The following is a 24135-nucleotide window of genomic DNA, read 5'->3' as shown; positions in this document are numbered from 1 at the left end:
TGTCTTCTACCACATGGCATTTTTTAATGGAAAGATTAACTACTGATTTAAATTCTTTAATGTTTCTTATTCTCTTGATTTTATTGTGATATTTTATATTTTTAGTAATTTATCCATCTCATTTAAGTTTTCAAATTTACCAAATTATTTGTATTATGTTCCTTATTTATTTATTCTTTGTGGTATGAGAATTTTTGTTCTCTTTTTCTCCACTGATATTGTTTATTCATACTTTGTATCTTTTCTTTCAGCAGTTTGTCTCTTACAACTCTTGAAAGAACTTGACTTTGTTGACCCCCATATTTTGTAGTTTTTTTCCATTTTATTAATTTTATTTGTATCTTCATACTATTGATTTTCTCCCTTCCCAACTGTTACAAGAATGGGTATTCATAACGTGGTGTATGGTTTTTATATCTGATAGGCAACATGACACTTAATTCTTTTAAATTTATATTACTTTATCTGTGATATTGAACATTTTTAAAATTTAAATTAAATTAGCCAACATACAGATATTAAGCATATTTTAACAAAATATTTGTTAGTTACTTATGAATTTGATGTGAAATGTAACAGAGGACATCCAGGACTGAGGAAACCATATTAAAAAGTTAGGAACATATGTTTAGGAAATGATACAGCACTTTGTACATTCTATATTATATGACATATGTTTTATTATGTTAGAAATATTTGGTTATATAGTTTGAACTTTTTAAGGATAGACACGATTCATACTTACCTTTGAGCTTTAGACATTATCACATACCTCGGAGGATTACATTGCCTGACTCAATGACAGATAGCTGGCTGGCTGGATAGATGGTGGATTAGGAAAGAAGGACATACTCAACTAATGTAGAGGGTGCTGACACATTGTATGCAGAATAATAATGCTGAAACTGTATTCTATTGGAGTGAAGAGCCTATAGTGCAGGGCTCCTGCTCTGGTAGTTGCTCCTCTTGCAGGTCAATGTGGTCTCTAGCCTTTCAAAGAAATCGGAGGGATACCTGTGTGGCTCAGTTGCTAAGCATTTGCCTTTGGCTCAGGTCATGATCCTAGAGTCCTGGGATTGAGTCCCCATTGGGCTCCTTGCCCAGGAGGCTTTTCCCTCCACCTGTGGCTCTCCCTGCTTGTGCTCTCTCTCTCTCTTTCTCTGACAAATAAATAAAATCTTGAAAAAAAGAGAGACAGTGGAAATTGCGCTATTCTTAACAGAATATGGAATATATGGGTCAAAATTAGGGAATTAGAGGATGGAATATATCAGTCTGTGGTATAATTGGGAGCAGAACGTTTATGAGTTACGGGATAAAGGATTTATCATACAAATTAGACCTTCTACAGTTGTCAGAGGGCAGGAGGAAGTTAGGAGTCCCCAGCCAGTCAGAGAAGCCAAGCACAACCAGCCCCTGAAATGGGACTGCAGAGGGAAGTTAGGGAGGTGTCTTTGGGAGGCTATTCCACTGTAAACACAGTCTGCATGGCCTGCCCACCACTGGCCTGCCCGTCCATTATAAAGAAGAGCAGGAGAGTAGGGGAGAGTGAGAACAAATTGGAACTTGTTGACACTTCTGTGTCTGTCACCACCTCTTGCCACAACGACCTTCGGAGTAATGACTACTGATTGATTTCCACCTTGTAGGTCTTGTGAAAATTGCTTTTTTTGGCCCACTCCAAACCAGAACTGTGAAGGGCAGAGGATACTTAGAAATGTAGTTCCAGCTCAGCAGGCTGACACAGTGCAATCCAACACGGAACTGCCAGGAGGAGGATCCTCCAAGGGTTGCAGAAGTTGAAGCTTACAACTAGGTACTGCAGGGAATGGAAAAGAGGCCTAATTATAGTGATTAGGGGAAGAACTGAGAGGTGAAACAAAACGCTGAGTGCTCAATCTGAGAGAATAACCATGAGCGCAGTGAATGCTGCCAGTATAAGCACTGTTTCTGATTTGTGGATGAGCATAGCCCTGGTGTGAGGTCAGAATTTTCCCGAGTCCTACTTCCTGCATGTACACTTCCCTCTTCCCATATTTAAACAATGGTGGCCTTAGGAGTTCTACCTGTGGCCTGTGGCTTCTCTTCCTCGAAACATTCTGCTTTCACTGTTTCATTCAGAGCTATGTGTTCAATTACCAAATGAATTACCAATTTTCCCAAATCTTTATTTCCAGATGGTTTCTCTAAGCACTTGTGATAAAATTATACCAGCTTACTAGGCTATGTATGCGCCATAGACACTTTAAATCCAAAATCTGTGAAACACAACTCTTTTTATCTCTGGCATCCACCTCTGTTGTCTCCATATTAGCAACTGCCCTCACGTGTGTTTAGTTATCCAGGTCAGAAACTTGTGAAGTCTGACAGTTTCTTCTTCATTTCTTATATGCTGTCTGTCATTGGATATGTTAATCATACCTCCTAAATATCTCATTTATTTTCTTTCCATTTGTATTATCTTAATTCAGTAGTTCAGCATTTCTTGTCTGATTATTGCAATGGTTTTTTATTTTTATTTTTTTAAAAGATTTTATTTATTTATTTGACAGACGGAAATCAAAGGCAGGCATAGAGGCAGGCAGAGAGAGAGAGAGAGGAGGAAGCAGGCTCCCCATAGAGCAGAAAGCCCGATGTGGCGCTTGATCCCAGGACCCTGGGATCATGACCTGAGCTGAAGGCAGAGGCTTTAACCCATTGAGCCACCCAGGCACCCCCCCCTTTTTTTTTGGAGAGGAAGATTGAGTATGTGTGCATGTGTGAGTGGGGATGAGGACCAGAGAGTGTGAGAGAGAATCTCAAGCAGACTCCATGCTGAATGCAGAGCCCAACATGGAACTCAGTCTCACAATGGTGAGATCATGACTTGAGTCAAATCAAGAGTCAGTTGCTCACCCACTGAGACATACAGGCATCCCTACAATGAATTACTATTTTCATTATTTTCTCAATAGTTGAATAGAATTATTTTCTCAATAGTTGAAATCTTTTTTCCCCATTTTAAAACTTCTTAATAATAATGATCATAATAGTAACTTTGTCCAAGTTTATGAGCTAGTAAGCCACAGAGCCAGCATTTGACATTTTTAAAAAAAGATTTTGTTTATTTGATAGAGACACAGTGAGAGAGGGAACACAAACAGGGGGAAAGGGAGGGTTTGAAGCAGGCTTCCTGCTGAGCAGGGAGCCCAATGTGGGGCTCGATCCGAGGACCCTGGGATCAGGGTCTGAAGACGCTTAATACCTGAGCCACTCAAGAGCCCCGGGACTTGACATCTTAACTATTATTCTGCTCCAAAGGCTGTGGTCAAGTTTCTTAGTTCTCTGAGATTCAGTGTCCCCATCTGTGAAATAAAGATAATTTCACTACCTACCCTGTAGGAATGTTGTGAGATTTAAATGAGTTAATTTATGTCCTCTATGGTATAGGACAGGCAGAGACCAGCAGGACAACACTCAATTATACTGATATTCCAACTGTATGGCAGCTATCATTTGACCCCTGTGATCCTGGCTCCAGATCTTATAGGATTATCTATTCTGCTAATGTGCTCTGCTGCTGTTTCAGAAATGGCAAATGTTGCCAACAGTTTCACCTTTCTCAAACATCAGTCTGATGTTTGACATCAGACTGTTTGACAGTCTGACATTACAGTAGTCCCCCCTCATCCAAGTTTCCGCTCCCACGATTTTGCTTTCTGCTGTTTCCGTTACCCTCATCAGTCACTGTCTGGAAACAGGTGATCCTTCTGATGACTTGTCAGAAGGCCATTAGTAGGTTGACACTAGATCACAATGCCTGTGTCATTCACCTCACTTCATTTTATCATATAGGCATTGTATCATCCCACATCATCACAAGAAGAAAGTTGTGTACAATAAGATGTTTTGAGAGAAAGACCACATAACTTTAATTACTGCATGTTGTTATAATTGTTCTATTGTTCTATTTTATTATTGGTTACTGTTGTTAATCTCATACAATGCCTCACTTACAAATTTCACTATCATACATGTACATATATGGGGAAAAAAACAGTGTATATAGAGTTTGGTACTCTCCAGGATTTCAGGGATTCAGTGGGGGTCTTGGAACAATATTTTGGTGGTTAAAGGGACTACCCTATTTCCTTATTTAAAAACTTTCAACAGTTCTTTAATTTAAACAGTTCTATAATTCCAGCAAGATACTCCTTCACATGGCCACAGCCTTCAAGTTTTGTCTGCTTATTTATATTTTCTCATTCCTGCTCTTTTCTCCTTATAATCCTAATGCATGGCACCCTCAACATATTCTTAATGTCTGGAAATTTTCCATGCTCTTTCATACCTCAGTACTTTTGCACATTTGATTCTTTTTGCTTGAGATGTGTTGCCCCCCCCCCCCACTAGAGAGTTCCTAACTGTCCTTTGAGATTCAGTTTAAATGTTACACTTCTTATAAAAACTTCCTGGGCTCACTGGAAGCAGATTTTAATGTGTCTGTCTTTATACTCTCAGAGCACTTATGACATTGTATTTTAATTATTTGCTAATTTCCTGTGGGCTATGAGCTTTTTGAAGTTACTCATTTTCATGGTCTTAGATCCTAGCACTGTACCTGACACAAGTGCTCAATAAATTTAAATGGAACAGATGAACAAACTTTAGAAGAGTTGTAGTCCAAACTGATGACTGCCTCTTGGTGTCAGGATTCTGTCACCATTTTCTTTTTTTTTAAATTTTAATTTCTTTTTTTTTTAAATAAAATACTTTATTCCTTTATTTTAGAGTGAGAGAGAGCAGCGGGGGTGCACAAGTGTGTGTGGGAAGGGCAGTGGGAGAGGGAGATAGAGTCTTAAGCAGACTCCACACTGAGTGTGGAGCCTAAACAGGGGCTCAATATCATGACCCTGAGAATAAGACCTAAGCCAAAACCAAGAGTTGGATGCTTAACCTACTGTGCCACCCAAGTGCTCCAGCACTTTTTTTTTCCTGCTTACCCTTCTACCTGCATCTATGATTAGTAGATACAGAGTATTATTGTTGCAAGTGGTGGGATGGGCAATATCTTCCAGTTCTCTATCAATTTAGTTTTATCTGTTTGGTCTCTAGATGTGTGTAGCTGCAATCGCCATTGTGTCATATGTGCTCTCACCTTTTCTTCTTGTGGGAGCCCATCTCACTATATCAAGTGGAGGAATCTCTTCTGATATTCAGGGAAGAGAGTTCTTCCCCTTCAGTGAGTGACTTGCCAGCCTGTTGAGTATTAGGGAGCCACAGTCCCTAGTACTGGCAGGTTTTGTGGCCTTCATTCTTTCTAAACTTGATCCTTTATTTATTTATTTTTAAAAAATATTTTATTTATTTATTTGACATAGAGAGAGATCACAAGTAGGCAGAGAGGCAGGCTGAGAGAGAGAGGGGGGGAAGCAGGCTCCCCACTGAGCAGAGAGCCTGATGCGGGGCTTGATTCCAGGACCCTGAGATCATGACCTGAAACAAAGGCAGAGGCTTAACCCTCTGAGCCACTGAGGTGCCCCTATACTTGATCTTTTATGCTGAAGTGTTTGTTTATATTTCTATTCTCTTAAAATATTGGACAAAGATGCTATATTTTTTCCAAATGAAACTATCATTAGGATCACTCAATCTATAAGCAAGAATCATGTTTTGACTTTCCTTATCACTTGGTTGGTTTTCAGCACATTCTTAGCTCCTGGAAGATTGCACAGAGCAGGCATTAATGGGAAATTTCTCATAGAAAATTGTGCTTGTGTATGTATATGTGGATGGAGGTGATGGAATGGGGAAGAAGTGGGAGGATACAAGAGAAAGAAAGCTACTCTGGCTTCTTACCCTGCAGGGGAGGCAGCATTATGCAGTGGGAAGAGAAATGGATTGTGGTTTTCTACTCCTTAATTATATCTTTCTTTTTCATTTAATTTCAGGAAGTTAAATATACAAGACTATAAAATTGTAAAGTCATAAAAAGAGTAACAGAAGCAAGTTTAATTTCCATTCCTGACCCCTAGTTCCCTTGCTGTAGTAACTGCTCCACTTTCTCATATTTTCTTCTAGAGATAGTCTATGTATATATGAGCATAGTGGCCCATCACTTAAAGTATGCAAATCTGTGTGATATTAGGCACCTGTCTTGAACTTCAGCATTAACTTCTTTAAATTCTTAGATGGAAATACGAACACACACCGGACAAAACCCACAGGGATTTTGTGACAATGAATGAAGTGCTGTTTGTGAACATGTGTGAAAATCATCAAGTATCTTACATGCACGGGGTGAGGGAGTGTAATCATGGCAGTAGTGTTGTGCTACACCAAGGTCAATGAGTCATGTGTGATCTGACTTGACAGGTGTGATTCAGAGTCGGTAGCAGGGCTGCTGTGTCAGCAGCGCCCTGTGTAACTCCACTGGGTCTGCTTTCTAGCCTACAGAGCCTATTGCCCTCATGGCATGTTCTTTGGGTTTTCTACGTGGCTAATCAAGAGATACCACTTACACTTTAATTTGCCAGGGATGGATGCACTTGGGGTAAGAAGTGGACACTTGCCAGTGTGTGAAACTCCTCTGGCTCCCTCCCTTTTGCTCCCTCATCATGTTTGGGGAATTGGTACTGAAACTTGGCTGATGCAACAGTTTGAGTCATGGTCCCTTGGTGATGTGGGATCCATTCACTTTTAATTGGTAGTTTCTGGAATCATTTTTTCTCTTCCTCACACTGACTTTATTTTCTAATTGGCTCTCAGGGGCCTCCAACTCCTGCTTTAATCAACCAAAGCAGAGCTGGTGCAAAGTCCCAAACTGTACCTGGGGACCTCAGGATCTTCTGCCATGGCTCTGACTCTTCAAGTTTCTTTTCAATCTGTTAAAATAACTCGGTCTTTGGATTAGGCCTGGGGGATGGGAATCCTTTGGGCATTTCTTTCACAGAGGCAGCTCGAACAGTGCCAACCACTTCAAGATATTGCCAACTGGGCCTGAAATTTTTTCTTCTTGCTAGCAGAAAGGGGGAAAGAAGATATTTGGTTGAGGTTTCCCAAATGGGCCAAGTGAATGATGGCAGAAATGAGTAGACGAAAAAAAAGTTATTATTCAAGGAAAACTTACTAATTGAGCCTCTATATTTTGGTCTACAGGCTGCTTCTGTACCACAAAAAGACTTGTGGAAAGCTTACTTTGTCTGCTTTTTGTCACTGCCCAAAAGAAAGTAAACACTAATTGTGTAGTCTTGGCCAATAATTATTATTGGGTTACATTTTTATGATTATTTTAAAAATAAGCTTCATTTTTTAAAGCAGTTTTACATTCACAACAAGACTGAGTGGAAAGTACAGAGAGTTCCCATGTACCTTCTGCACACATGCACACATACATACACACACACTTTCTCAACCATCAACATCCTGCGTTAGAATGGTACATTTGTTATAGTCAATGACCTTACACTGATACATCATTGTCACTCCAAATCCGTGGTTTATATTAGGATTCACTCTTGCGGTTGTATATTCTGTGAGTTTTGAGAATTGTATAATGACTTGTATCCATCATTATAGTGTCATACAGAATAGTTTTGCTACCCTAAAAATCCTCTGCATTCTACTTATTCATCCTTCCCTACTCCTCTAACTCCTAGCAACCGCTGGTCTTTTTACTGTCTCTACAGTTTTGCCTTTTCTATAATGTCATACAGTTGGAATCATAGAGTTATGTAGCCTTTTTGGGTTGACTTCTTGGATTACATTTTTAAATGACATTTAAAAACATTTTTTAAAGTATGATTTTAAAGCTATGTTAGAGAATAAATTAATCTCCTTCTAGCATACCCAAGAACATTCATGTGACCTCTTTCTGAACAAATGGATACTGCTGAAGGGACTGTCCTAGTTCCAGCTCACCCTTGGAGAAGCAAAGTGATAGGAGACTTGACTTTGAGTGCCCTTTACCAATGCTCTTAGGCCAGGCCAGTTGAAATCTAGGATGGAAAACTTCTCTGAGGGTTGAATTGTAACCTTTCTACTGAATGATAGGATTGTTGTCAGCCTACAGGTAAATGTGCTTATAAGGCTGTGTCTTTAAAAAAAAATATGTGTATATATATATATTATTTTTATTAACATATAATGTATTATTTGCCCCAGGAGTACAGGTCTGTGAATCATCAGGCTTACACATTTCACAGCCCTCACCATACCACATACCCTCCTCAATGTCCATAATCCAACCACCCTCTCCATAGCCCCTCTCCCCCAAGCAACCCTCAGTTTGTTTTGTGAGATTAAGAGTCTCTTATAATTTGTCTCCCTCCTGATCCCATCTTGTTTCATTTTTTCCTTCCCTACCCCCAAAGCCCCCACTCTGCCTCTCAAATTCCTCATATCGGGGAGATCATATGATAATTGTTTCTCTGATTGACTTATTTCGCTTAACATAATACCCTCTAGCTCCATCCATATCGTTGCAAATGGCAAGATTCCATTTCTTTTGATGGCTGCATAGTATTCCATTGTATATATACACCACTCTTCTTTATCCATTCATCTGTTTGTTGATGGACATCTAGGTTCTTTACATAGTTTGGCTATTATGGACATTGCTGCCATAAACATTTGGGTGCACGTGCCCCTTCGGATCACTACATTTGTATCTTTAGGGTAAATACCCAGTAGTGCGATTACTGGGTCATAGGATAGCTCTATTTTCCACTTTTTGAGGAAACTCCATGCTATTTTCCAGAGTGGCTGCACCAGCTATAAGGCTGTATCTTGGGATAAGCCCAAGAAAGACATGGAAATCTCAATCTATACAATTTTATCAGTGTTCATTGAGAATTGTGTTCTAGATAAAGCAACCATATTTATATATTCTTATTACTAAAGCAACTGTGTTTATATATTCTTATTACTATCTAATGTATAAGTGATTTGTAAACTATTATCAATATCTCCCATAAGATTTTGATCTCTTTTAAGTAGGCTGTATCTGAAATATGTCTGTCTAAATTGTTTCCCTAGCTATTTGTTTTTAGTAAACAATAAATTTTGAATGAATATACATTATTCTGTTGTTGACTACAATTCTCTGAACATGTGTTTTTCTATTTTTGCTTACACAAATCTTCTCTTTTTTTCTTTCAGAAAATATTTTTATTACAAAATATCAACTATCATTACATACCTCATATGCCATTGTATTTCTAACATCCTTGTAATATGAAATAATAATTGAATATAATTTTCTTGACATGATTCATTATAAAAATCATTAAGTTAGTCAGTGATCTTGTGACTAAATCACAACTATCTTTTTTCTCTCCTTTTTATTTGTTTGTCAGAGAGAGAGAGAGAGAGAGAGAGAAAGAGCGCGCATAAGCAGGGGGAGTGGTAGGCAGAGCAGGCAGAGAAGGCAGAGGGAGAAGTAGGCTCCCCATTGAGCAAGGAGTCTGTCATAGAACTTGATCCCAGGACTCTGGGATCATGACCTGAACCGAAGACAAACACTTGACTGCCTGAGCTACCCACATACCCACATATCTAATCTTTTCTTTAGGTTTAAGCTATCAGATTCTCACTTTTTTTTTTTTTTTGCATCTTTTATATGCTCATATTGATAGAGAAGATAAACAAAATGGCTTCATGGTCCAGCTTATCTTTGCTCAGGTCATGATGGCTATAGAAAATATAAACCAGAATTCTATCAGATGAATAAAGAAGCTGATCTAGAAAACTGGGATTTTATGTCATGGCCCCACTGCATGGCAGAATGCATGCTTTCCCAGTGGGATCAGAGAAAACTGCTTCCCAGGGGATAAAGAATCTTAGTGAGAGTATAAGTCTACCAGTCTTTTTGCCCTGTTGGCTTTCCTTCTCTTTGTGCTCATTTCCGGGTGCAGGCCATTTCCTCTTTGCCTTGCCATGATTGAACAACTGGTGAGGGAAGAACTCTATCCTTTATTTTATTTTATTTGCTTACCTGTTGTTATAACCAAATTCATAAGTTGGCAAGCAAAGAGGAAGGCTCTTTCACTTCTTCACTGGGTTCTCCTAGACTCAGTTCCTGATTACATTTATAAACATTGATTGAATACCTGCTCTAGTATCGGATATAGCAGGTTGAGAGTTTTAAGATGAATGTTGTATAGCTAGTGAGTGGTAACCCTGGGCTTAAATCTCCTGAAACCAGGTCTAGTGTTTTTGACACTATACTTGGCTGTTTTGTGGACTTATTATTGCAAAATAAGGAAGCACTTTTACATGTTCTTATTTAAACCCATAAAAAGATAATGTAGAAAGGGCTAAAATTTAATAGTTAAGATTAGTGTGTATAGTGTCTGGTTCTCCTTAGGTGTTTAGAGTTGATTTTTAATGTACTTTAAATAATGTTTATACTTGTTTTGTATAAAAAATATGTAACTGAGGATAAACCATGTTAATCTAGGCTTTTAGTAAACCATTTCTGTTTGATGTGTAGTTGCTCATATATAAGACATAACCATTACTCGTCTCTTTTCTTTATTTGGTCATTTGTTTTGTTTCTTAAATTCCATGTATGAGTGAAATAATATGGTATTTGTCTTTCTCTGCCTGACTAGGTCTATCCATGTTGTTGCAAATGGCAAGACTTCATTCTTTTCTTCTTTTTAATGGCTGAATAATATCCCCCCCCCTTTTTTTTTTTCAAATTTAAGAAAGAGACAGAACACAAGTGGGGGGAGGAGCAGTGGGGGAGGGACAAGCAGACTCCCTGCTGAGTATGGATCTTGATTCGAGGCTCGAGTCTAGGACCCTGAGATCATGACCTGAGCCAAGTCAGATGCTTAACTGACTGAGCCATCCAGGTGTCCCCTGGCTGAGTAATATTCTATTACTTCTTTATCCATTCATCCATTCATGGACACTTGGCTGCTATCATAGTTTGGCTATTGTAAATAATGTTGCAATAAACATAGGGGTGCATATACCTTTTTGAAAGAGCGTTTTCATTTTCTTTGGGTAAATACCCTGTAATGGAATTGCTGGATCATATGGTAATACTATTTTTAGTTTTTTGAGAAATCTCCACACCATTTTCCACAGTGGCTGCACTAATTTGCATTTCCATCAACAGTGAGTGATGATTTCCTTTTCTCCACACGGGACATGAGCAGTGTGATAATTTATTTTAATATTAATTATCTTGCAAGTCTCTAGGAAGAAATAAGCAGCCAAAGTCAAAGCTCAAAATGATGGCAAATGTTACTCTAAGAAATACAAGAAAGATCTTATTAAACCAAGGAGGGCATTGAATTAGTGGTTGTTGTAAGTACTATTATGAAGGATAGAGATGGTTGCCTTGGACAGTATGTTTAATGACTAGAGAAGAGATAGGAATCAGCATAATATTGACAAATTGTATTGATGTAGAATCAACCTCCAGAGAGTTCATTAAGTTTTAAACCTATAAATATATTCATCTTCATGAACAGTTCTGGGAGGAGGAATTGAATCTGATCAGTTCCCCCAAGACATTATAGAGAATTTTTGACTGAACTGATTTGCTGTCCATTATGGCAATGCTTAGAAAATTGTACCCCAAGAAAATGATGTTTGTGTGACATACTGGAATAAACTTGAAGGGATTTAAAGTCAGTTCTATAAATTTTGGTGAAAAAAATTCATTATATTTCTTATGTCCTAAGGAAAAAAATTATATGATTACAATTTATAATATATTAAAACATATTAAATATTAAAACTCTTCAAATTCTAGGTATCCATCATTGTTGATAAAATTGCTTTGCATGAATACATGGTAGCAAATGGCAGAAGGTATCTATTGCTTTTTTTCCTTTCTGGCTATTTAACAGAATTTGGAAAATCCAATTTCGTTGGATCATGCTTCAGGGTGTGATCACTCTCTTTATTTTTTTTTGAAGTTTGTTTATGTATGTATGTATGTATCTATTTAGTAATCTATACACCCAGTGTAGGGCTTGAACTCAAAGGAGCCCTGATATAATTATTCTTTAAATCTCTCAGCTCATCCTTTTCTGTCATTGATAATATGATGTTAAAATTTTCTTCACAAGGTCTTTTAACATTGTAGTAACATCTAATCAAATTTCTCTTATTAAGTATTTTAGAAAATGTTTAAAATTTTCCTCAAGTGTGAATTGAGGTTGTTGTACTCATCTTAATAAATATTCTTCAGGATTCAAGTAGTAAAACTGACTAAATGTTACAAATGAACTAGTCTTAAGCTTCCTGTTTTCCGAAGTTGAGGCTTTCATTTTGAATCCATGTACGCTGTCAGTACATCAGCATATTTTCATGTGGACCTTGGAATTTTATGTGAGATTATTCAGGTGGTAAAAGTATCAGATAAGCCATTTAAAAAGTAAGAAACTGTTTATTTTGCTATCCTTTTATATTTATACAAGTTTAAAAGATAATACGGGCTGCCCACGTGGCTCACTCAAGCATCTGACTCTTGATTTCAGCTGGCATCATGATCTTAGGCAGTGAGATCAAGCCTGGCATGGAACCCTGTGTGGGGGCTCTGCACTAAGGGTGGAGCCTGCTTGGGATTTTCCCTCCCTCCTTTTCTACCCCCCCATGCTCTTTCTCTCTCAAAATAAAATAAAATTAAAACTAAAAAGAATACGTAAAATTCCAATATATCAGTCACCCAATTTTCCCCATTGTTAACATCTTATATGTTACATTTGGTAAAACTAATAAGCCAACATTGGTATATTATTAATAACAGACATCCATTATTTGGACTTCATCAGTTCTCTCTGAATGCCCTTTCTTTATTCCAGGATCCAATTCAGGGTACCACATTACATTTAGTTATGCTCTCTCCTTTGGGACTGTCACAGTTTCAAAGTCTTTCCTTGTTTTTCATGGCCTTGACAGTTTTGAGGAGTATTGAGTATGGTTTCTGGTAGACTGGTCCCCAGTCTGGGTTTGATATTTTTTTCCTCATGATTAGACTGTGATTATGGGTCTTAGGGAAAGATACCACAGAGGTGAAATATCCTTCTTGTCATATCATATCTGGAGACATTATATCCACATGACTACGCTCATGATGTTAACCTTTATCATGTGGTCAGTGTTGTGTTTGCTAGGTTTCTCCGTTGTAAAGTTATTATTTCCCCCTTTCTCTTATATTCCTTGGAATCAAGTCACTAAGTCTAGACCACCTTTGGGAAAAAGAGTTAAGCTCCATCTCCTGGAGGGGGTAGTATCTACAAATATATATTGTTTCTCTCTTCTTCCTATCTTCAAGCCACGGATTAACCACAACATCCTCCTTTCAATACATTTGTTTACAGCATTCACTGCTATCTCATTTCTCTAAGTTCTTATAGTACTTAATGTCCAATTCAAATAAGGAAAATTAACACAGTATCTACCTCACCTTTCATTGGCAAACAAATGAGAAAGTGTGGTAAGATCCAGTGCTGAGGAGGCTATGGGAAAATGAGCATGTTAACACAAGTTTTTTAGTGAGATATACTTCACATTGCCTAAAGTTCACCCTTTTAAAGTATAGGTAGTTTTTAGTACATGCACAAGGTTGTGCAACTATCACTGCTATCTGATGGAGAATATCTTCACCATTCTGCCCCAAACTGGGTACCCATTACCAATCATTCCCCATTCTTTCTCCTGCCTAGTCCTTTATAACTACTAATCTTTCTGAGTTGCCTACTTTGGACATTTTATGTAAATAGAATCATACAATATGTCACCTTTTGTATCTGGCATGCTTTACTTAGCATAATGTTTTCAAAGTTCATTCATGTTGTAGCAAATATCATACTTAACCATATTTTATTTCAGCCATAATTTTTTAATGAATTTCTTTTTTTTAATTTTTAATTTTTTATAAACATATAATATATTTTTATCCCCAGGGGTACAGGTCTGTGAATTGCCAGGTTTACACACTTCACAGCACTCACCAAAACACATACCCTCCCCAATGTCCATAAACCCACCCCCCTTCTCCCAACCCCCCCCCCCCAGCAACCCTCAGTTTGTTTTGAGAGATTAAGAGTCACTTATGGTTTGTCTCCCTCCCAATACCATCTTGTTTCATTTATTCTTCTCCTACCCACTTAAGCCCCCATGTTGCATCACCACTTCCTCATATCAGGGAGATCATATGATAGTTGTCTTTCTCTGCTTGACTTATTTCGCTAAGCACGATACGCTCTAGTTCCATCCACGTTGCTGCAAATGGCAAGATTTCATTTCTTTTGATGGCTGCATAGTATTCCATTGTGTATATATACCACATCTTCTTGATCCATTCATCTGTTGATGGACATCTAGGTTTTTTCCATAGTTTGGCTATTGTGGACATTGCTGCTATAAACATTCGGGTGCATGTGCCCCTTTGGATCACTACGTTTGTATCTTAGGGTAAATACCCAGTAGTGTAATTGCTGGATCATAGGGCAGTTCTATTTTCAACATTTTGAGGAACCTCCATGCTGTTTTCCAGAGTGGTTGTACCAGCTTGCATTCCCACCAACAGTGTAGGAGGGTTCCCCTTTCTCCGCATCCTCGCCAGCATCTGTCATTTCCTGACTTGTTGATTTTAGCCATTCTGACTGGTGTGAGGTGATATCTCATTGTGGTTTTGATTTGTATTTCCCTGATGCCGAGTGATATGGAGCACTTTTTCATGTGTCTGTTGGCCATCTGGATGTCTTCTTTGCAGAAATGTCTGTTCATGTCCTCTGCCCATTTCTTGATTGGATTATTTGTTCTTTGGGTGTTCAGTTTGCTAAGTTCTTTATAGATTCTGGACACTAGTCCTTTATCTGATATGTCGTTTGCAAATATCTTCTCCCATCCTGTCAGTTGTCTTTTGATTTTGTTAACTGTTTCCTTTGCTGTGCAAAAGCTTTTGATCTTGATGAAATCCCAATAGTTCATTTTTGCCCTTGCTTCCCTTGCCTTTGGCGTTGTTCCTAGGAAGATGTTGCTGCGGCAGAGGTCGAAGAGGTTGCCGCCTGTGTTCTCCTCAAGGATTTTGATGGATTCCTTTTGCACATTGAGGTCCTTCATCCATTCTGAGTCTATTTTTGTGTGTGGTGTAAGGAAATGGTCCAATTTCATTTTTCTGCATGTGGCTGTCCAATTTTCCCAGCACCATTTATTGAAGAGGCTTTTTTCCATTGGACATTCTTTCCTGCTTTGTCAAAGATTAGTTGACCATAGAGTTGAGGGTCTATTTCTGGGCTCTCTATTCTGTTCCATTGATCTATGTGTCTGTTTTTGTGCCAGTACCATGCTGTCTTGATGATGACAGCTTTGTAATAGAGCTTGAAGTCCGGAATTGTGATGCCACCAACGTTGGCTTTCTTTTTCAATATCCCTTTGGCTATTCGAGGTCTTTTCTGCTTCCATATAAATTTTAGAATTATTTGTTCCATTTCTTTGAAAAAATGGATGGTACTTTGATAGGAATTGCATTAAATGTGTAGATTGCTTTAGGTAGCATAGACATTTTCACAATATTTATTCTTCCAATCCAGGAGCATGGAACATTTTTCCATTTCTTTGTGTCTTCCTCAATTTCTTTCATGAGTACTTTATAGTTTTCTGAGTATAGATTATGTGCCTCTTTGGTTAGGTTTATTCCTAGATATCTTATGGTTTTGGGTGCAATTATAAATGGGATTAACTCCTTAATTTCTCTTTCTTCTTTCTTGTTGTTGGTGTAGAGAAATGCAACTGATTTCTGTGCATTGATCTTATATCCTGACACTTTACTGAATTCCTGTATAAGTTCTGGCAGTTTTGGAGTGGAGTCTTTTGGGTTTTCCACATATAGTATCATATCATCTGCGAAGAGTGATAATTTGACTTCTTCTTTGCCGATTTGGATGCCTTTAATTTCCTTTTGTTGTCTGATTGCTGAGGCTAGGACCTCTAGTACTCTGTTGAATAGCAGTGGTGATAATGGACATCCCTGCCGTGTTCCTGACCTTAGCGGAAAAGCTTTCAGTTTTTCTCCATTGAGAATGATATTTGCGGTGGGTTTTTCATAGATGGCTTTGATGATATTGAGGTATGTGCCCTCTATCCCTACACTTTGAAGAGTTTTGATCAGGAAAGGATGCTGTACTTTGTCAAATGCTTTTTCAGCATCTATTGAGAGTATCATATGGTTCTTGTTCTTTCTTTTCTTTCTTTTTTTTTTTTAACTTTTTATTTTTTATAAACATATATTTTTATCCCCAGGGGTACAGGTCTGTGAATCACCAGGCTTACACACTTCACAGCACTCACCAAAGCACATACCCTCCCCAATGTCCATAATCCCACCCCCTTCTCCCAAACGCCCTCCCCCCAGCAACCCTCAGTTTGTTTTGTGAGATTAAGAGTCACTTATGGTTTGTCTCCCTCCCAATCCCATCTTGTTTCACCAGTCAGAATGGCTAAAATCAACAAGTCAGGAAATGACAGATGCTGGCGAGGATGTGGAGAAAGGGGAACCCTCCTACACTGTTGGTGGGAATGCAAGCTGGTGCAGCCACTCTGGAAAACAGCATGGAGGTTCCTCAGAATGTTGAAAATAGAACTGCCCTATGACCCAGCAATTGCACTATTGGGTATTTACCCTAAAGATACAAATGTAGTGATCCAAAGGGGCACATGCACCCGAATGTTTATAGCAGCAATGTCCACAATAGCCAAACTATGGAAAGAACCTAGATGTCCATCCACAGATGAATGGATCAAGAAGATGTGGTATATATACACAATGGAATACTATGCAGCCATCAAAAAAATGTTCTTTCTTTTATTGATGTGTTGTATCACATTGACTGATTTGCGGATGTTGAACCAACCTTGCAGCCCTGGAATAAATCCCACTTGGTCGTGGTGAATAATCCTTTTAATGTACCGTTGAATCCTATTGGCTAGTATTTTGGTTAGAATTTTCGCATCTGTGTTCATTAAGGATATTGGTCTATAGCTCTCTTTTTTGGTGGGATCCTTGTCTGGTTTTGGGATCAAGGTGATGCTGGCCTCATAAAAAGAGTTTGGAAGTTTTCCTTCCATTTCTATTTTTTGGAACAGTTTCAGGAGAATGGGAATTAGTTCTTCTTTAAATGTTTGGTAGAATTCCCCCAGGAAGCCATCTGGCCCTGGGCTTTTGTTTGTTCAGAGATTTTTAATGACTGTTTCAATCTGCTTACTGGTTATAGGTCTGTTCAGGCTTTCTATTTCTTCTTTGACAGAGAGAAATCACAAGTAGATGGAGAGGCAGGCCAAGAGAGAGAGAGGGAAGCAGCCTCCCTGCCGAGCAGAGAGCCCGATGCGGGACTCGATCCCAGGACCCTGAGATGATTACCTGAGCCGAAGGCAGCGGCTTAACCCACTGAGCCACCCAGGCGCCCCCCATTCTTGTTTCTTGAGAAAGGCTTGTACAGCTATATATTTTCCTCTCAGGACTGCCTTTGTTGTGTCCCACAGATTTTGAACCGTTGTATTTTTATTATCATTTGTTTTCATGATTTTTTTCAATTCTTCTTTAATTTCCCGGATGACCCATTCATTCTTTAGAAGGATGCTATTTAGTCTCCATGTATTTGGGTTCTTTCCAAACTTCCTTTTGTGGTTGAGTTCTAGCTTTAGAGCATTGTGGTCTGAAAATATGCAGGGAATGATCCCAATCTTTTGATACCGGTAGAGTCCTGATTTAGGACCAAGGATGTGATCTATTCTGGAGAATGTTCCATGTGCACTAGAGAAGAATGTGTATTTTGTTGCTTTGGGATGAAATGTTCTGAATATATCTGTGATGTCCATCTGGTCCAGTGTGTCGTTTAAGGCCTTTATTTCCTTGCTGATCTTTTGCTTGGATGATCTGTCCATTTCAGTGAGGGGAGTGTTAAAGTCCCCTACTATTATTGTATTATTGTTGATGTGCTTTTTTGATTTTGTTATTAATTGGTTTATTTAGTTGGCTGCTCCCACGTTAGCGGCATAGATATTTAAAATTGTTAGATCTTCTTGTTGGACAGACCCTTTGAGTATGATATAGTGTCCTTCCTCAGCTCTTATTATAGTCTTTGGCTTAAAATCTAATTGATCTGATATAAGGATTGCCACTCCTGCTTTCTTCTGATGTCCATTAGCATGGTAAATTCTTTTCCACCCCCTCACTTTAAATCTGGAGGTGTCTTCGGGCTTAAAATGAGTTTCTTGGAGGCAACATATAGATGGGTTTTGTTTTTTATCCATTCTGATACCCTGTGTCTTTTGATTGGGGCATTTAGCCCATTAACATTCAGGGTAACTATTGAGAGATATGAATTTAGTGACATTGTATTGCCTATAAGGTGACTGTATATGGTCTCTTCCTTTCTGATCTACCACTTGTAGGCTCTCTCTTTGCTTAGAGGACCCCTTTCAATATTTCCTGTAGAGCTGGTTTGGTGTTTGCAAATTCTTTCAGTTTTTGTTTGTCCTGGAAGCTTTTAATCTCTCCTTCTATTTTCAATGAGAGCCTAGCTGGATATAGTATTCTTGGCTGCATGTTTTTCTCATTTAGTGCTCTGAAAATATCATGCCAGCTCTTTCTGGCCTGCCAGGTCTCTGTGGATGAGTCAGCTGCCAATCTAATATTTTTACCATTGTCTGTTACAGACTTCTTTTCTCGGGCTGCTTTCAGGATTTTCTGTTTGTCACTGAGACTTGTAAATTTTACTATTTGGTGACGGAGTGTGGGCCTATTCTTATTGATTTTGAGGGGCATTCTCTGAACCTCCTGAATTTTGATGCTCATTCCCTTTGCCATATTGGGGAAATTCTCCCCAATAATTCTCTCCGGTATACTTTCTGCTCCCCTCTCTCTTTCTTCTTCTTCTGGAATCCCAATTATTCTAATATTGTTTCGTCTATGGTGTCACTTATCTCTTGAATTCTGCCCTCATGGTCCAGTAGCTGTTTGTCCCTCTTTTGCTCAGCTTCTTTATTCTCTGTCATTTGGTCTTTTATATCACTAATTCTTTCCTTTGCCTCATTTATCCTAGCAGTGACTGCCTCCATTTTTGATTGCACCTCCTTAATAGCTTTTTTGATTTCAACTTGGTTAGTTTTTAGTTCTTTTATTTCTCCAGAAAGGGCTTTTATATCTCCCGAGAGGGTTTCTCTAATATCTTCCATGGCTTTTTCGAGCCCGGCTAGAACCTTGAGAATTGTCATTCTGAACTCTAGATCTGACATATTACCAATGTCTGTATTGATTAGGTCCCTATCCTTCGGTACTGCCTCTTGTTCTTTTTTTTGTGGTGAATTTTTCCGTCTTGTCATTTTGTCCAGAAAAGAGTATATGAAGGAGCAAGTAAAATACTAAAAGGGTGGCAACAACCCCAGGAAAATATGCTTTCAGAAAGTGGTTATTTTTCTGTTTCCAAAATTGCTATTCTTCTTCTCTTCGATCTGCCGATGGACTTGCAGGTGTTTGCAATCTTTAGATAAGCTATCTAGCTGATCTACTGCTAGCTGAAGTAGTCTCAGCCTGCTACTTCTCCACCATCTTGACTCCTCCACCTCCTGTCATGATTTTGATTTACCTTTACCTAATGAGTAATGATGCTGAGTATCTTTTAATGTGCTCATTGGCCATTTGTATATCTCATTTGGAGAAATGTATAGATAGATTTTTGGGCATTTAAAAAATTAAGTTATTTATCCTTTTATTGTTGAGTTGTAAGTGTTCTTGATATATTCTGGATAATGACCTCTTATCATATACAAGATCTGCATATATTTTTTCCCATTTTGTGATTTTGTACTTTGAAAGTAACCTTTGAAGCAGAAATTTTAAAAATTTTGATGAAGTCAATTTATTTTTCCTTTTATTGCATGTATTTTTTGTGTTATATCTTAAAAATTGCACAATTCAAGGTCATAGAGATTTAAATCTATATTTTCTTCTAGCAGTTTCATAGTTTTAGCTCTTACATTAAAGCCTCTGATTCATTTTGGATTAATTTTTGCATGTGTTGTGAGGTGGGGGTCCAATTTTATTGTTTTGCTGGATATCTAGTTGTCTCAGCACTCTTTGTTGAAAAGTTAACATTATTTGGGGAAATCTCATTTAGCAATATTTCTCAGAATTAAAAATATACATTTTTTGTATCCCAGAAATCCTTTCTCTAGTTTTTAAAAATTATTTTATCATTTTTTAAAAAGATTATTTATTTATTTGACAGAGATCACAAGTATTCAGAAAGGCAGGCAGAAAGAGAAGGGGAAGCAGGCTCCCCACCGAGCAGAGAGCCCGATATGGGGCTCAATCCCAGGATCGTGAGATCATGACCTAAGCTGAAGGCAGAGGCCTTAACCCTCTGAGCCACCCAGGTGCCCATCCTTTCTCTAATTTGTGGAATACTGATATGACTATATAAAGTCTTATATTTCAGGACATTAGTTGCAGCATTGTTTTAATTATAAAATATTGACTACAATAAAGTATCTTAAGTGAGTAATTGATAAACAAATTAGGATATGTTCATATAATGGAACACACCATGTCTATTAGAGTGAGGTAAAATTATATGTACTGTCTTTAAAAGATACTGTTATATTTTATTGATTTAAAAATATTTATTGAATTCTGTTCACCAGGCACAATACTAAGAGCTTTAAAAGTATTGACTCATTTCATAAAAAATATTGACTTATAATCATCCTATGAGATAGCTATTATTATTATCATCCTATTTTATAGGTGAAGTAGCTGAAATTGTGGCATTTAAGCTGCTTGCCCAAGGTCACAGGCAGGATATGGAAACTCTGACTCTAGAGTTTGCACTTTAAGCATTAACTATGAATTTATATGTATATTATTTGGCAACAGAGGTTTTCATAAGCATAGTGAAAATCTGATAGAATAACCAGCCAATTATCCATGGTTGGATTTAAATGATGGGGGGAGGGGAGACAAACATGTGCTGAGAACCTCCTATGTGTCTTTTATTATGTCTGGTCCCTATATAAATTGTCTCATTTAATCTTTAAGGTCTTATTTTCAAGATATAAGTCATATACTCTTTTTATAAAATAAGATCCTAAGAATCTAAGTGTCAGGTTTCATAGAAGAAGACAAGTAAGGCTTCTCAGGTTTAAAGAGCAGCCTAGGCAATAGTGTTGAGGTGGTAGAGAATGAAGTAGTTAGATGTTGAGTCTCACTAGAGCTGAGGGTTCATTTGGGAAGGAAAAGAAAACAAAGTAGGTTCGGTATAGCCATACTATGAAGTGTGTTGAATGTTGGACAGAGGAATTGAGAATGTTGACTTTGAGGAATAGAGTGAAGAACTGGTGAGGATGAGAGTGAAGATGAGAAATCCACCATTTTATACATTTCTTTATTGCTGGCCTTTTTACAACTACCTATTATTTTCATAAGTAAAAAAATTGAGATAAAAGTATTAATCAAACATTTTGAGTTCTTACTCTATGCTAGGTATCATAGTACTGTTGATTCCTACTCATTCACAGACCATTAGGAACACACCTGTAGTTAAACAAAAATAAGTTTATTGGCTTTTTGCAGTAAGGCAGAACATATGTCATGAGGAACATGGGGCATCCAAAAGGAAGGTGTTAGAAGGGATTTATTATATGATTTGGGCTTCTGTTAGTTGACACAGGAGAATTTAAAGAAATAGAGATTTTCTCTGGATGTCGTCAGAAAGTGAAAGAAAAGTCTATGATTGGGTATCTTAATTTTTATCTAAAAGGCAGTTGGGTTAAAGCTTTACTTGGTAAAGGGAGAGCAGCCACTAATATTAGCCTAAAGAAGGGGATGTTTGATCATTTTTTATAGTTGGGACTGTTCTTGTTCAGACATGATTGTGGAGTGGTCTTTTTTTGTCTTGATACATCATGTTCACATAGTGGCCTGGTCTGTGGGTGCCATTCTGTGTAATTGTTTATGTTCAACATGTTTATACACCATGGCCTGGCTGACAGTGCTAGGCAGGTTCCTCGCCACACCAAGATTTACGTGATAATTGCCAGATCACTTCCCTAGTTCCAGGGGCTGCTTTCTTTTCTGTCCCTGTGTGTTGGGAATCTGGAAAGGAAAACGGCAATTCCTGTTCTCAAGGAGCTCTCTCAGGGGGAAATACATGTGACCAAGTAAATAATGCTACAATAAGGTACGTGTAATAATCGATCTGTTAAGAGAAACATCAACAAATGATTTTTTAAGCATGTATCCAAGTTTTATCTCAAACGTACCACAGAGGAACTATACATCTAAGAAAATTTGTTGGAAGAGTTCCTACTGGCCAAGAGAGTTTTTTTCTCCTCTCTTTTAATACAGGGATAAGATTGTTTAGATAAGATTGTTAGGCTAGGGGTAAGAAAGGAGTTTCTGTTAAAACTTATAGAAAGGTCTCATGCCTAGTTAAAATCTACTGCCCTTTTAATGTACATTAAACACATGCAGTCCTTTTCTATATCAATTACACCTAAACAAAATTGTTACAAAAGTCACTGCACCTTTAACTATTTGGTAAAAATCATTGGGCTTGTCCTAAATCTGAAGGCAAAATTTTCAGGAAAGTTTGACTTCCCACTTCCACTATTTAGAACTTTAGAAAAATTACACTGCATGTTGACATTGCAGTGAATTTAGGTTTTAGCAGTCCACATTGGTTTCTAAACTGAGCATACTTCTGGGGGAAAAAGAAAAGCTTTTAATTACTCCCGGTAAGAACTAAAAGTCCATTAAAAAAATTACATTTTCAACTTACTCATCATTAGAATTTGGAAGTGTGGGCATTTTTTGGCTCAAGAGTTTTGACTAATTTTCATTCTAAACAGGATGTTTCTCAGGGCAAGTTTCATGTCCTTATTGCGAAGACTATAGATGAGGGGATTAAAGAGAGGAGTCATTACTGAATACACCAGTGTGAGAATCTTCTGCATCAAAGATGGGATGCCATATGTAGGACTCACATACATTACCATGACTGTCCCGTAAAAAAGTGACACCACAGCTAAGTGAGAACCACAGGTGGAAAAGGCCTTTCTCCGGCCAGCTGCGGAAGGGACCTGAAAAACAGTTCTGAGCAATAGGATATAGGATCGAAGAATGTACATAATAGTAAAAAAGAGAACAAAGGAGCTCTGAGTATAAAAGACAAATTCAGTAATGGGAGCTGGAGCACAAGACAGAGCCATCAGTGGGTCCATGTCGCACAGGAAGTGATCAATGATATTGGATCTACAGAAGGGGAGTTGGGAGATGAAGAAAATGGGTATTGGGTAACCAAGGAATCCAATAAGCCAGCAGAGAGACACCAGAATTCTACAGAGTTTCCCAGTCATGATTGTGGGGTAGTGCAGTGGGTGGCAGATGGCCAGGTACCGATCATAAGCCATTACTGCCAGGAAGAGACATTCAGTTGTGCCCAGGGAAAAGAAGAAATAGAACTGGAGGAAGCATCCAGAAAATGAGATGGCCTTGGTTTTGGAGAGAATGTTAACTAGCATGTTAGGAACAGTGGAAGAAGCATACCAGATCTCAAGGAAGGCAAAATTTCCCAGCAGAAAGTACATTGGGGTATGTAGTCTTGGGTCCCATCTCACTGCACAGATGATGGTTCCATTCCCCAGCAAAGTCAAGACATAAACCAACAAAAAGAACAAGAAGAGGAAAATCTGTATCTCCCAGCAACCAGGGAATCCCAGAAGAACAAACTCAGTTACTATGTGAATGTGTGCTGCTGACCAGTTCATGGGTCTTAAACCTATGAAGAAGAAAGACATGAGTGTAACACAAAGTTTCTTTGCTTCCTAAATGTCTCAAGGACTTTGTTGAGAAGGGACCTCAAACTCTACAGGAAAATATGAGATATTTTGAGACCATGTGGGAATAAATCTTTTTTTTTCTTTTAAAGATTTTATTTATTTATTTGAGAAAGAGAGAGAGAGAGAGAGCATGAGCAGGGCAGAGAGGGAGAATCAGGCTCCCCACTAGGCTCCATCCCAGGACCCTAAGATCATGACCTGAGCTGATGGCAGATGCTTAACCAATAGAGCCATGCAGGTGCCCCTCTTACCTTATTTTGAATTGATTGTGGTTCTAAATCTTAGTGTTCT

General features: G+C 38.2%; 1 protein-coding gene across 1 annotated transcript; it reads right to left on the bottom strand.

Annotated features, from left to right (window-relative positions):
- Positions 1-22821: 22821 nt before the first annotated feature.
- LOC309867709 (olfactory receptor 11H4) lies at positions 22822-23802 on the bottom strand (the record flags this gene model as incomplete). Its single annotated transcript, XM_082736777.1, has 1 exon — positions 22822-23802. One exon carries the CDS (start codon positions 23800-23802, stop codon positions 22822-22824), a length of 981 nt encoding a protein of 326 aa, XP_082592903.1.
- Positions 23803-24135: the final 333 nt, after the last annotated feature.

Source organism: Mustela nivalis (assembly GCF_964662115.1).
Source record: "Mustela nivalis genome assembly, chromosome: 6".
Lineage (NCBI taxonomy): Eukaryota > Metazoa > Chordata > Mammalia > Carnivora > Mustelidae > Mustela > Mustela nivalis.
This window is presented reverse-complemented; position numbering and strand designations above follow the sequence as displayed.